Genomic DNA, 13,946 nt, shown 5'->3' on the forward strand with positions numbered 1-13,946 from the left:
CGGAAGGGGAATACGAAATGGCGGCGGGAGGGGAGGAAAACTAACGTGAGGTCAGCTAGCTAAGAGAGGATGTCCTTGAGCAGCTCAGATCTGTGCAAAAATCCCACCAAGCGTCGCCCTAGTAAAGCAAAGACTTCTAGATGAGCGGACGAAGCGTCGTTTTTTTCCACATACTGTTGTTGACGCGGCTCTTTCGTCGGAAAGACAGCTTGTGGAAAAGGTGAGGGGTGCAGGTGAGCGTGCTTGGCAGCGTGTTAACGGTGCCTGCGTAGCTAAACTCCCGGTGAGCGCACGAGGGGCCGCGCTGTATCGTCTTGAATTTTCTTCTCCCACGGAGAAGAGCTGGTTTCAAGGCCACGCTCTTCGCCTGCTCCCTCAAAGCAGCAGTTTACACAAAGGACCGCAGCTTGAGTCGTCTTTCTTTCCCCAACAGTTACTCGCTTTAGAGATTGGAGCGCACTAGGGAGGAGCAGTCCTAAAAATCTAACCTGAACCTTGGGCCTTGTGCTAAGACGGGTGGGCCTTTAAGGAAGGTGGGAAGGCGAGCGCTGGGGGAGCTTCTCGGGTTATCTGCTTTAGGTAATTGAATTAACGCAGCTACTCCGCGTGCCTGAAGCCTCTCTGGAGCATGGCTGTGACCTCCCCGGGGCTCTGGACGCGGGAGAGGAACCGTTCCTCCATCTGTAATGGCTGCTCACACCCTGCGAGGGGAAGGGGGGCCGAGAAGAATTTGCCTCTTAAACCGTCCCCGAGACTTCTTGGAGAAACGCGGCTCTGAAACCAGAAAGGACTCGAGGGAGACTCGCTGCCCGAACTGCAGAGGAAGAAATCCGACATCTGCAGCCAGGCCGGCTGCGGGGGGACAAAGGCGTGACCCTCCCAAGAGCAACGCTGTGCTTCGGGAGCCTTCGCCGGGTGTCGATAGCGGGGCGTCGCTGTCGGTGCGTCAGGCGCTCGACGCTGCGCTGTCTCAGGAACACAACACCGTTACCTGCGTCTAAGCTAGTTGCGTTTGTTCCCCCCTTACGCGTAGGAAACTGCGCGTAAATGTCTGTTGTTGTTGTTGTTGTTTGTTGTATCCCGGTAAAAGCAAAAGCGACCTCGGGACCGAAATCGCCCGCTCGCGCTTGCCCGCTATTACTGTAAGTAACCGGGTGCTTCTGGGCGGCTCTGGCAGGTGTCGCAGGGGTGAGACGGTCCTCGCAGGCCACAAGCAGAGCCGCTGGTTTCCCGCGAGCCGGAGTAACGGCTCCCCCCCCCCCCCCCCCCCCCGGCTCCGGGCGGGCTGTTCCGCGCCCCGACCGTTCCCGGAGGCTGGTGGGGAGAGGCCGTGCGCCCCGGGGAGGGCTTTGGGCGGCGGCCGTGCCTCGGGCCGGGCTGAACCGCTGCCCTGCCGCGTCTCCGCGGGCCGACGGCGAGTCCGTCGCAGCAGCCGCTTCCCGGGGGGGGGCTTTTTCCACCCAAAAAGCCCCAAACGGGTGTTTCTGCTGCCTCCGGGCAGGGAGACCCCCGCCGCAGCAGGTGGCGCGCAGCTCCCGGCGTTACGCTCTTAGACCTACGATGAGGCGTCTCTATGGAAGGGGCGCTCTGGCGCCGGGGAGGGGGAGACTCTATGGTGGCTGGGGGGAGTTTGCGCCGGTAGTGGGAGAGCTGGGGGGGGGGGGGGGGGGGAGGCGCCGCTCTAGCCGGTGATCTGTGGTGGAGGCGAGGGGCGGGGGCAGCTCTGGCCGGCGGACTCGCTGGTGCGGAGTCCCGGAAGCGGCGTTCCCTGAGGCCGGGCGCGGAATGGCGGAGAGTCCGGCCGCCGAGGAGGCGGCCCCGGCCGCGGTGCTGGCGGCGGCGGCGGGCGGCGGCGGCGGCGGCTCGGCCGGCCCGGGCGGCGGCGCGGGGAGCCCCGGCGTCTTCATCCCCGCCGAGCTGTGGGCGGCGGCGGGTTTCGGCGCTGCGACGCCGGGCGCCGGCGTCGCCCCGGGGAGCGGCGGGGCCCCCATCGCGGCGGCGGCGGCGGCCGCGGGGGCCGCGCTCCTCACGCACTCCGCCTTCTGGGACCCCACGGTCAGCGGCGACTGGGACAGCGAGCGGCCCAGCGCGGCCTGCCTCCTGCGGATCAAACGGTGAGAGAGCCGCCCTGCCCCGGGCCCGGCGGCCGAGCGGCGCTGACCGGGTGCCGGCTCCCGTAGCGACCCTGGGGGGTGGCTCCGGTCCTCGTCTCTGCCGGCCTCGCGGGGCTCCCCCGGGCCTAGCCAGCTGTGGGCCGGGGAACCCCCGCCGCCCTGCCCCGGCGTCTGTCTTGGGGGGGCTGCCCGGGCGGGAGGCGGGCGCGGAGCCGAGGCTTATAGCGCGGCGGGGACGCTCGGCTCGTCCCCGCTCCCCTCGAGGCGGTAACTGTCCCCTGGGCCTCACCATCTCCTCACCAGCGGTCCTGGAGACCTGGGTTCGGGCTTGGGGACAGGCCCCGGTCCCCCCCGGTGTCCCGGGGGCTTTCCTGGGGGCAGACCCTGGTCCCCGCCGTGCCCCGGGACTCTCCTTCCCCAGGTGCTTGGGCGGGGACGGAGTCTCACACCTCGCCTTGTCCTGGAGCCGTGGACCCCTCTACCACCATCCGGAGTCTCTTTCTCCGTGTGCTGTTGCTGGGGCGTTTGGCAGCAGAGCTCCTCGGTGCACGGCTCTAATCCTGCCCTTGGGATCGCTGGCCGCTCCTCGGAGGCGCTGCTAAATGGGGAGGGGAGCAGGCTGCTCGGTCCCCATCAACGGTCGAGTTAAGATGTTTTATCGCTACCTGCCCGTAGCGATCCTCCTTCCTGCTGGTGCGCACCCGTTTGGCTGCTCTGACTCTTTAAAGGATCATCCGGTTAAACCCGGCGTGTCGATAGCCTTTGATATAACGAGCAATACGGTCTTGAATTGTTAGACGTGCTGGCAGTGTTTCAACAAGTTCTTCCTCTTCCTTCGGAGCAAGTATCGCTGCCTGCCAGGCTCTTGCTCATCCTTGTTCTAGAGCTTGTATAATGTCTTCCAAAGATGGCACCAGATATTTGGGCGCTTTCCAATCCAAATGCCAAAAGCGCTGACTTCGTAACGGTAGGCAGGAAGGTGAGGCTCTCCCGTTGCTCTCCCGTTGCTCTCGCCCTGAGACCTCTCTGAACTCCGGGTGCTTCCCACATGGGAAGGTCGAGTGGGAGCTTGTCCCGGAGCTCAGTGCAGCTCCGGTTATGGGAGGGAGGTTTTTTTAGCGATGAAAGGTCACGGGTGCCATTTGGTTTATCTGTAAACTGCATGGAGTCGCAGGTGATTTGTTACTTTTCAGTTCATTTAGTCCACATTCCTAAGGAAACCAGGCCTTTGCGATCAAGTCGTGTGTGTGTGTGTGTGTGTGTGTGCATCCTAACTACTCTTGAACCCGCTGCCTGATTAAACCGCAATTTGTCAGAGCAGTAACGTTCTCAAAGGCAGTTGAGTCACGGTGTGTTTGGAGAAAACAAATGACTGGGTAAGTGAAAGGGATCCTGTAAATAGTCTGGGTGCGAAGAAGGAAAACGTGGGGCGGGAAAGTCATCCTTCAAACAACAAAATCCACCTAAGAGGACTTTTAAACAGCGACCTTAGGGGAAGTTTGTGGTTGAAGTTTTATGCACTGGAGCCGATCTGCGGTAAAAGACGAGGCAGCAGGTAGCCGAGGTGCGCTTGGTCTGATGCCTCGCGTGTTGATTCATTGAGTGCTGCTTGTGCTCTTGAAACGCCTCAACTGTTTTGGGGATGAGTGGAAAGAGCTCAGCCAGGGAGCGGTCAGACGCCAAAGAAAAATGTCTAGCTCTTTGCGAGTTGCAAGTTTCCGTCTTAAAAGTCTGTCCCTTTGCATCCGTGCACAGATTTGTCATCTAGAACGTTCCGTGCCTCGAGGGCTGATGAACGCCAAGGGAGATCTTGACTAATTCCTGTTTCCTTTGTTCAGGGATATCATGTCCATTTACAAGGAACCGCCCCCGGGAATGTTTGTTGTGCCTGATCCCCACGACATGACCAAGGTAAGAGAAGATTTGGAGCTGGTTCAACTTTCCGCTTCTCTGTATGTTGCTGTTGATGGCTGCTTTAAGGGTTTGCCCAAATGGAGTATTCCCTTAATGTTTTGAGAGAAGGCAGGCCGAGTCTTGCAAGAGCGTAATGAGGCTCCGTTTTTCCTGGTGACATTGAGATGGGCTGCATTTAAAATGGGAGGAGGCTCTCAAGGAAACTGGCTCTGTGGAGAGATACCAGCACGGGGATCTGAGGAGCTTCCACAGATAGAGCCAGCTCTGCTTTAGTGGCCCTGCGAACCAGTGGGGTGCTGATCCAGCTCGTTTCATCCTACTGATGCTTGAAAACAATCAATAAAGCAGCTCAAAGAAGAGAGAGCTCCATGGAAAGCTGTTGGCCACGGGGGGCTTCTCAGAGAGGCTGGAAATGAGAAACGTCCGTTAGCCACAAGCACTGCTGGAGTATCTATAATCTGCCTGCGGAACTGGGGGATGTTTAATAGTTGTGAGCTGGCGGAGAGGTGTGTCCCTGCACCCGGGCCCTGTCCCGCTGTGGAGCTGCCCGCTGGGTTCTCACAGGTACCAGGGTTGGGCGCAGGTCTGACCCACACAGCCGCTCCCGCCACATCGCCTCCGGCAGACCTACTTTCTAGGGATACAGGCATGGCTACGGCCTTTCCTGCCCCGGTTCTTCCCCTCCTGGCTCTCGGGGTTTTCCGGGACTGGGAATTTCCAATTATGTCAGAGAGAATGCAGTGAGCTGGGAGGGCAGAGGTTGCTCGAACGGTGTTCTTGATCCAGCGTGTTTCTCGGCTGGTGCTGCCCTTTCTCCAGCCGGTGTCACTTGGTCTGGCTGTGCTGGTTTCTGAGAGTCGTGTGTGAGGTTGCTTTGGTTTTTCCTCTGGTGCGCACTTCTCCCACCCCCCTGAACGAACGTGGCATCCCCCAGATTCCCCTCGGTTCCCTCCATGTAAGCGCCTGCCTGACTTAAGGCCCCTGGGTTTTTGGAGGGAGCACAAAGGGAGCGTCTCTGCACAGCCGACTCCCACCCGGGGCGCTTAGCTGCAGCTCTGGCTTCCCTCAGCCTTGGTAGCTGAAAGTGCCAAAACGCCCTTCCATGGAAACGCGGGTTTGTAGAACACCAGCCTTGGGGCTTTCAACTGAAATCCTGGGGAGGTAAGAGGATCGTTAAAGGAGACTGCTTGGATCACTTGGGGAGCAAGCTTCCTTCGTAGCCCAAAGGGAGTAGATTTCCTGGTATACAATTGGGATCTTTGAGGGTAATTAGCACGGAGAGAGTAGGGTCTTAATTTTGGATCCTGGCAGAGGAAATTGAGTGATTGGCTTTAATAAGACCAAATCAGCACGAGACCATAAAATTGAGGAATGCTCTAGTGTTGGCAGAAATTCTGAATTTTTTTTTCTCTCTAAAATTAGATTTTTTTTTTTCATATTTGAAATCTATCTTTTTTTTTTTTTTTTTTAAGCAGAGCTTACCAGCTGAACTGGGATTCGGTCTGGTTTGGACTGTATAGAGATGTATGGGAGGCAGCTGTTGTGGACTCTGGCCAAACCTTGCATTGGAAACCTGCTTTGCACATTTGAGTGTGGCAGAGGGGAGAGAAGTGCGCAGCAGTGGCTCTGGCTAACGAGGGAAGGAGGGAGGGTTAAGTATGGCCTGCACATGGCGTGTGCTTGTGAAAGGCGCTGCCTCCGTGCTGCTGCCTGGGTGGAGATTTCTTGCCTTCGGTTGGCTTTGTTGAGGATTTGACGGTGCTGCACAATTTTGAAGTGGTGCGCAAGACGGGCTTTTGTTTTCCAGATTCATGCATTGATCACAGGCCCATTTGACACGCCTTATGAAGGGGGTTTCTTCTTGTTCCTGTTTCGCTGTCCTCCAGATTATCCCATCCACCCACCAAGGGTCAAACTGATGACAACAGGAAATAACACAGTGAGGTTTAACCCCAACTTCTACCGCAATGGGAAAGTCTGCCTGAGTATTCTGGGGTAAGAGGAGACTTTGGCTGTTTTGATGGGAAATCAGGAGGTGGCTGCAGGCTGTATTCTGCCTCACGCATCCTTCTCAGCGCGTTGTGCCCTGATCTTGCCTCAGACGTGTGCTCGGATGCACCTTTATGCTTCTGTGAAGTCGTGTACAGAACCAGAGTCATAAAGCAGCACAAATTCCTCCACTGAAATAAGAGTCTAACTTGTCTTTAAAAGCACCTGAGAACGGAGCAGGGGAAGCATGAAGTTCAGTGGACGCTGCCACTTTCCTCCTGCTTCCCCTTGCAAAGCCTCGGCCCGAGCACTGCGTTTTCTTCCGCTTTTGCGCTTTGCAGCCTGATCCTTAATGTTGTTTGAATGTAGGTTTTTGTGGCTTTAATTTCCTCTCTGTGTGGGTTTAAAAATAAATAAATAAAATTAAAAGCCGCTAAGAACTTCCTTGAGAGCCATTTGACTGCTCTGGGCTTCCACCTACACAGAGTATGTGGGGCTGAGCGGGGAGTGTAATGATTTACAAGCACTGCTCCCATGCTGCCTGTTCAAACAGGCTCCGCTGCTGCAAACGCTCGTTATTCACCTGCTTGATTTTTAAACACGTGAAAGTCCTGGTTGATCGAATGGCTCTTACGGCTCTGCCAGAGGAACCCTGGCCGCGGTGTGATATTCCCAACCCCAGCTGTGACAGTTCCAGTTGCCAGTAAAGAAAGGCTTTTGCTGAGGCTCTGGACTGGTGCGGCTGGGGTGTTAGTACCTAGTTCCTTCTGCTGCAGAGAGGGGGTAACGGCAGCCAGGTGAGGAAGGGGCAGTGACGGCTTGAATTGCTGTAGGGATTTGATCAACCAACAGGAGCCCTGATGTGGTTAGAAGACTGCCTTTGCTGGGGTGGTTTCAGCAGCGCTGCGCGTGTGCCACTTACACCAAAGTTGGCCAAAGTAGCTGATACCTATCAGCTGATAGATACTGGCCTCGGGGCTGGCAGAGAGAGATGCGTCGTGCTGGGAAACACCTTCCCCAGCACAGGAGTCTTCCTGATCCAGTGAGCTGGATGCCAACGCCTGCAAAGCGCTGGGATGTGTAGGGCATGTCCGTATCTCGGGGGTCTGAATGCCCAGCAGCTCCCGCGCAAGCTGCCTTGTTGCTCATGCAATTGTAGCCCTGGCCTGGAAGCTGAATTATTGAAGAGTGAACAAAGAGCCTCGGCCTTAGCAGAAATGGGAAGCGCAGAGGGAGCTGCAAATGAAAGGATTTAGGAAGAGCATATGTGGGTCAGCACATCCTTGTTCAGCTCGCAGGGAAACGGGTCTGTATCTGGAACTAGGATATTGAGGGCAAGCAGCAGAACAGCTTTTTCTGCTTATGCTGTTCTGAGCAAAAGTTTTTGCTACCCTGTGTGTATGAAACGGGCGCCTTATTCCGATAGCAGAGCATCCGTTAGTGCTTTTGCTGGCAGTCCTTGCGCTGACTGTCTGCGTTACAGACTGCACAAGTGATGGTCTTGTCTGAGTCTTGAAAATCAGATTTTAGTTCTTAAGAACTGTTGGTTTTGACTAATGGTAGTGCTGGTAGCTTGTGTTGCTCCAGGCTGCTGTGCAAGAAGATAGCCATAGCTTTAAAGTGCCCTGTAAAATGCTTGGAAATGTTACTTTTCCGCAACTCGTGTGTGATGCCCCGTGTGTGTTAGCAGTGGAGGGAAGTTTACCAGCCTCTCTTGTCTTGCACAAGCTAAAGTACTCATTTGATTGAGAGAATGAACTACTTTGACCCTGAAAACTTTCTCGGTGTCCAGTGCTTTCTGTATCTGTAGCAGCTGTTTCTTTTCCTGTCGCATTTCTGTAAGGTATAGGTGTGGTTTCCCAAGCTTTCTGGTCTTTGGTAGTTGGAGGGATGGTGCTCACTGGGCCAGTCCTGCGTTGTTAACTGATACCTTTCTGTTTTAATGCCTCAGCACTTGGACCGGGCCTGCATGGAGCCCAGCACAGAGTATCTCTTCAGTCCTCATCTCCATCCAGTCTCTGATGACTGAGAACCCCTATCACAATGAACCCGGCTTTGAGCAGGTGAGAGTTTGAGGTGGATCGTCTCTGGTTCTGCAGCTCTTTGTCTTTTCCCTCCACCCCGCGCTCCTGGTGGCAAAACCCATTCTGGAAATGGGGACAAAAGTAGGTTATGTCACTTGGCTCTTTTCCAGCTTGCTCTGCCTCCAGTCAGAGCTTGAGGGGGAGTTGCAAGCCAGCTCTGAACCGGAGGCTGCTCAGCTCACGTATGTGTAAGGTCACAGAACAAGAGGCATTCGAGAAGTTGCCGGGGAGGTGGGATGGCTCTTCATTTCTCTGCTACGCGACTCCTGAAATGGCTTCCTTGGGACATATTGTCGCGCAGGAACCAGACTGCTCAGGTTTTCATGGTCTCCAGCATCTCGGAGAGGCAGGTTTCTGTGCTAACTGTATCAGTTGACCTGTCTCCACAGCTGTGTGAGTCCGAGGCTCTGGAGACATGTAAAATCTTGCCAGCTTTTCATTTGCAGTATAAATTAGCTCAGCATCCACAGAACAGAAAGCCGTAGTGGGGTTCATGCACCAGTGAAATTCATCGGACCCAGGAGGGAGGGATGAAGAGCCATTGCAGTCACATGGACTCACTGGCCCAAATTCTATTTCCAGGAGAGGCACCCCGGGGACAGCAAGAACTACAATGAGTGCATTCGGCATGAGACCATCCGGGTAGCAGTGTGCGACATGCTGGAAGGAAAGTGTCCCTGTCCTGAGCCATTACGGTATGGAAAGGAGGCGTGGAGGGAGCATAAGCAAGTGGGCGTGGGGAAGCAGAATAAACTTCTCTGGCTGCCCCTCCTGAAATCCTGAGAGCTGCTCCAGGGAAGAGCAAGTCTTTAACTCTCCCTGGTCCAGCGAAGAGTTGTTTTGTTTCCCCTGAAGTGGATGGCTGCGTCTGTGTGTAGCCCGGGCGCTGTGCATTGACAAAGGCCGCGTTAAAGTGCACAATGGCTGCATCCTCTGACTTGTGTTTGAGTATAAATGTGCCTTGTCTTAAAAATCTCGGAGGGAGGGGAGCACAGCTGTTGTGGAAACACGTGCAGAATCTCTTCAGCTGCAGGGATGCTGCAGTTCGTTTCGCTCTGCGTCCTGCCTCGCTGTACCCCGTTAGTTGTCTGGGACACCCTGCGTGGGCGTCCACACCGGTTACGTGAACTGGAGTTCGGTGGGATGGGGTGACCCTGGATGATGTGACCGTTGGAACACTGTCATTTTGTGTTGACTGTTTGCTCTCTCGTTGCGTTCAGGGGCGTAATGGAGAAATCCTTCATGGAATACTACGACTTCTATGAAGGGGTGTGTAAAGAGAGACTTTACCTCCAAGGACAGACAATGCAGGTGGGTGGCAGACAATTTACTTGTTGATAACACACTGCCTTAGATAAGGGTGTATGGTTAGTGACAAACAACAATGTGCAGCACCTACAGGTACGTGGCGTGGATCTGGATCTTTTCTAGGAAATGTCTATTCCAACTTTGAATCAACCATGAAACTAAGACCTGAGACGTTCCTGTAGATAAAACACTACCTTCCCCAAGAGTACACGCGCAGTGTTTTCAAGGTTGTTAGGCTTCTCAGAGTGCTGGACCTGAGCCACTCTCCAGGCAGGCAGATACTTCTTTCAGCAGTGGAACCGGTAGAGTTTGCTTTCACGTGGATTTGGTGTTAAGCAGGGAGGGCACGTGCAGGTTATTCAATGCTGGTGGCAACTGAACTCCATTGCAGTATTTTCCTGTTGGGTCACTGGCAGAGTTTCTCTTCTTCTGAGGTTCCTTTGCTCATACAGCAGATAGGAACTTCTCTCTGATGCTCCTTGTTCTGTCAGATGAGATTGAAAGTGGCTGACTGAGTCAAAAGTTACCGGAGGAGGAAGGAGTGGGGGAAGAGTGACAATACAGCAGACCCATCTAGACAGGTTGAATACAGGAGCTTGTTTCTGCAGGAAAGTAGACTTTAAAGAATAGATTGCCAAGCTATTTGCATATGAACAGATGTTTCTTCCACCCTCATCAGCCACCTCTTGTCTGACTCATTGAGAAATTCCGCTGCTAAGAAAAGATGGAGGTGGCTGATTTAATGATCTTGTGTCTCTGAGCCCTTTTTTCCTATCAGTGCCTTCACTGGCTGTGTAATTCATAAATTGAAAGCACTCCCAAAGCAGGGGAGTTGATGTTTGGAGTGAGAAATTCCCGTAAGGAAGGGCTGTGTCTTCAGAGAGTACTGAACTGAAGGCTGCGTGGTGAAGTTTGGTGACATTAGAGGATTGTCAGGTGTAGCCCGCTCTTATTTCTTCTTCAAGGAGCCAGGGCTCCGTTGCTTTCTCTGTGGGTTTATGGACTGTGGCCTGGGACTGTGTTGTGTTCCGTTCCCGGAGGCAGTGACTGCCGTGGTCTGTTTTCTGCTCACTTGTAAATAGTAGTGCAGGAAGCATGGACACAACGTGCTGGAGAGATGGCGTTGTTGTCTTCATTACCCTGTATTTAAAATGAAGTCACTCCAGGCTCGGTATCAGTTGAGCGCTTGCCAGATGTGCTGTCTTGTTAACTCCAGGGCCACAGGTTGGCTTGTACCAAAGATTCCCATCAGATAGGACAGCGTAAACTCCACCGCCACCTTATATAGCCCTGGCAACGTGTCTTCGACCTGGGACGGGGATAAAAGCAGCAAATGTTAAATAATCTCCAAAGACTTTTTGCCTCTGACTTGGCTGCATCTCAGCTGGGGGCCTTGATTTAAAACGAGAATGGTGACGCTTTCATTTGGAAAGGGTCTGTAGCACTAATATAAGGTGTCGTCAAGTCTTTGGGCTCTGGATTTTAGGGGCTTTCATTTGTAATGTTTTCCCTGCCTCCTTGGAGTGGGCCTGAGACCAAAGCTTTGAAATAGTTTACTTCCTCAAAGCTGCTAGTAGAAATCCAACCCGTGTCTGCCTGGCCTTTCATCTGTTCTTGAAGTTTGCTTGGGTTTGTAAGGTTTCCCAAAAGAGACCCCAAACAGAAATTATCTTCAGTCTTCAACCTCTGCCACGACAGTGGGAAGTTTAGGGGCCTCTCCATCGTAAGATGGGGTTTAACCCTTAAGTCTTTGACCATTTGTTGCCCAATTACTACGCAGCTTTTTTTCTTTCTGCCTCTTGCCGGAAGGATAATGGTCTGTGTTAATAGGCTTATCTATGGTTTTCTTCCAGGATCCTTTTGGTGAAAAACGAGGCCACTTTGACTATCAGTCCCTATTAGTGCGTTTGCAAGGAATTCGGCAGAAGGTGCAAGAGAAACACCAGCAGGAGAATACAGAAATAGACTCTGAGAGCAGCTCCTCCGAGACAGAGACAGACACTCAAGGTTGCTCTAAAGCTTAGAGCTACGTTAACAGTGGAGAGGCCAAGCCGTGGGGATGTTCTGTCTTCACACTCTAGAGTACCCCTGACAGACTCGACAACCAAACCAACGCCAGAGCGGAGAAAACTGCGGGATGTCTTCTGTCTCCTTTTACTGCTCTGGTGGATAACGCTGAACGAGAAGACTTCATGCTAGACAAAGCCAAGCTTGTGACAGGCTACTCTTAAAAGGTACTTACTATGCTAGAAAGCTGGAGCATGTGGCGTCAGGTTCTTTTTTGGAAACACCTACACTGGTTGGTTTTTTTTTTTTTTTTTTTCCCCCTCCATTTGATTAAAGAATGAGATCTAGACTGCGAATCCTCTTTACAGCTTTTCTGTTCCTAGACAGTGAGCCCTTCTCTGGGGCCATGCTGAATGTGGAGCTGTAGCTGTGGGAGCGCTTTGATGAGTCCAGGGTATGACAGGGCCCACGCACCGTGTGCCCAGGCGAAACCTTTTTGAGCGGGTTGGGAGAGATGGAGCCTCTCTGCTCTGTGGAGCCCATCTACCTGATGTCTTTCTTCTAGACACTGTTCTAGACAGACCAAAGATAAAGAGCAGTGGTGGAATCTGGGCTCCTTTCTGAAAGCTTTACTCAAGCCCTGGGTGACTTCGTCCACTGAGACTTCAGGCGCAAAGGGGCGGATGAAAAGTGGAAACTGCAAGAATCCATAAATCGAGTGCAGGTGTGTTCACCCTGGCGTTTTGGGGAAGGGAGGGCGAGAAAATCATTGGTCAGAGATGGGGGGAGCACTTAAAAATAAGTCTAGTTTGTGTATTATTTTTTTTAAGGTGTTGATTTGAATTTAGCATTCTAGAAGTATTTTATACTGGCTGCTCTGAATGGAGCTGTTTTGTTTCCTTAACTGAAGTACTCTTTGCTTTCCACCTCTCTACTCCGTGTAATATTTCATTTTCCTCCCTTATTCCTCCTGCCACCGCACTCCCCACTGCTACCTTGATCCATCAGGTTGAAGCGCTAGAATAAGGGGCAATTCTAGCTAAGGAAGCCACTGTTTCTGGGTGGAGTTCTTCAGAGGTGTACGCCTTGTTACTGACAAATTCCTTTGCCAAACTTGGCCGAGCGCAAGCTAGCCGAGTGTCGTGAAGTTTAACACTTCAGTGCTTTGAACGTTTTAAACAACAGCTTTTTACTGTGAGCGAAGGCCGGCCTCTTGGAGAGGTGTCTGCTGGCTGCGAGTGCCATTGCGTCCAAGATGTATTCAGTGTAACTTGGGTGGAGGTGAAATACCCGGTTTCTCCAGGTAAATGAGCCTGGTGGTGATTGATTGGGGTAGTATAATGTTTTGTTGATAAAGAGCTTAATCTACTTTTGTTTTCTTTTCTTTTTTTTTTTTTTTTTAATGGGAGCTTTGATAGAAAGCTAAGCAAAAAGTTGCACATTGTCCTGGGCCCTCTCCCAGTTTCCTTAAACACCTTCCCACCAGCTCGGCCCCGTTTCAGACTCCTGGGGGTGGTGGGAGAACTTCCAACGCAGTCATCTTTGTTCTAAAAAAAAAAAAAAGGCAGAATAAAGGGGCCAAAAGACCCCTGCCGTGCGCTGTACAGAAAGGCAATGCCCCATGCGTCACTGAATTATTTTCAGTCTCTCTGATTTATATCAACTCTTGCAGAACTCAGAAGCCTGCACACTGCTGCTTAAGCAGCTCTGAAAAGCTGAAAGGTGGAAACATTTCTGAATGGTTAAGGTGCCATTTAACAGCTTGGGAACCGTTTTTTCCCTTTAGCAAGCAAACTCCCCTGGGTCTGTCATTGGCTTGATTTAGACTTAAACCCTCTCTTCCCTCGAGGGAAAGCTGAACTTACATAGGACTCACTCAACACCTACACCAGATGAGAGTAAATAAAGCGGTGTTCACCTCGAAATGAGGTCTCGGGGAGGCAGAGGGGTCTCCCGAGAAGTCATGAGCTGTGTGCTACTTTACCGCCTCTTCAATCCCATTGTAAATGTCACGTTGTTTTTCACCATTCGGTAGCATTGTGGGTAGAGCTGTGACTCTGCTGCCTTCCCAAGGCAGAGCTGGTTCTGAAATCTGTTTGTGATGCATGTGGCGTTACCATCCACCGATACAACGAAACAAGAAAATGCCTTATTGTGGACACTATTCACATAACTAGCATGTGGCTGTGAAAGAGAAGTATTAGTTTTATAGCTCTAATGTTGTCTGTCCTACCATTTCTGAATGTTTCAATTTCAAAGTGACAATCCTCAAATGACTGCTCTAGGCAGACGTTTTAGCAACAGATTTTTAGACCTAATTGAGTTGAAAATATATGCACAAGAGTCACTCTAAGATACCTTGTTTATATACTATTGTACATAAGATTTTTTTTTTTGTGCAATAAAGTTTGTTTTGGCAGAATCTAGACTGTGGTACTCCTTAGTGGAACGACGACTCACTCACAGAGCAGAGAGGACTACAGAACAGTTTCTCAGTGTCACTGTTGGCTCCAAGATTCTTTAGCCGGAG

At 52.4% G+C, this 13,946-nt stretch overlaps 1 protein-coding gene across 1 annotated transcript; it reads left to right on the forward strand.

The window, feature by feature from the left end:
• Positions 1-1,785: 1,785 nt before the first annotated feature.
• Positions 1,786-13,840, forward strand: UBE2Z (ubiquitin conjugating enzyme E2 Z). The gene is made up of 7 exons (XM_076356585.1): positions 1,786-2,114; positions 3,953-4,025; positions 5,836-6,023; positions 7,969-8,080; positions 8,684-8,796; positions 9,322-9,412; positions 11,263-13,840. The coding sequence occupies exons 1-7, from the start codon at positions 1,786-1,788 to the stop codon at positions 11,431-11,433; spliced, it is 1,077 nt and encodes a 358-aa protein (XP_076212700.1). The 3' UTR covers positions 11,434-13,840.
• Positions 13,841-13,946: the final 106 nt, after the last annotated feature.

The sequence above is a fragment of the Aptenodytes patagonicus genome, chromosome 20, assembly GCF_965638725.1.
Source record: "Aptenodytes patagonicus chromosome 20, bAptPat1.pri.cur, whole genome shotgun sequence".
Lineage (NCBI taxonomy): Eukaryota > Metazoa > Chordata > Aves > Sphenisciformes > Spheniscidae > Aptenodytes > Aptenodytes patagonicus.

Bases quoted from the DNA above. Each gene is read 5' to 3' on its own strand.
- UBE2Z (XM_076356585.1), top strand. From the start codon at position 1,786: ATGGCGGAGAGTCCGGCCGCCGAGGAGGCGGCCCCGGCCGCGGTGCTG. The intron at 6,024-7,968 runs GTAAGAGGAGAC...TTAATGCCTCAG, and splicing joins GTCTGCCTGAGTATTCTGGG to CACTTGGACCGGGCCTGCAT. The intron at 9,413-11,262 runs GTGGGTGGCAGA...GTTTTCTTCCAG, and splicing joins TCCAAGGACAGACAATGCAG to GATCCTTTTGGTGAAAAACG.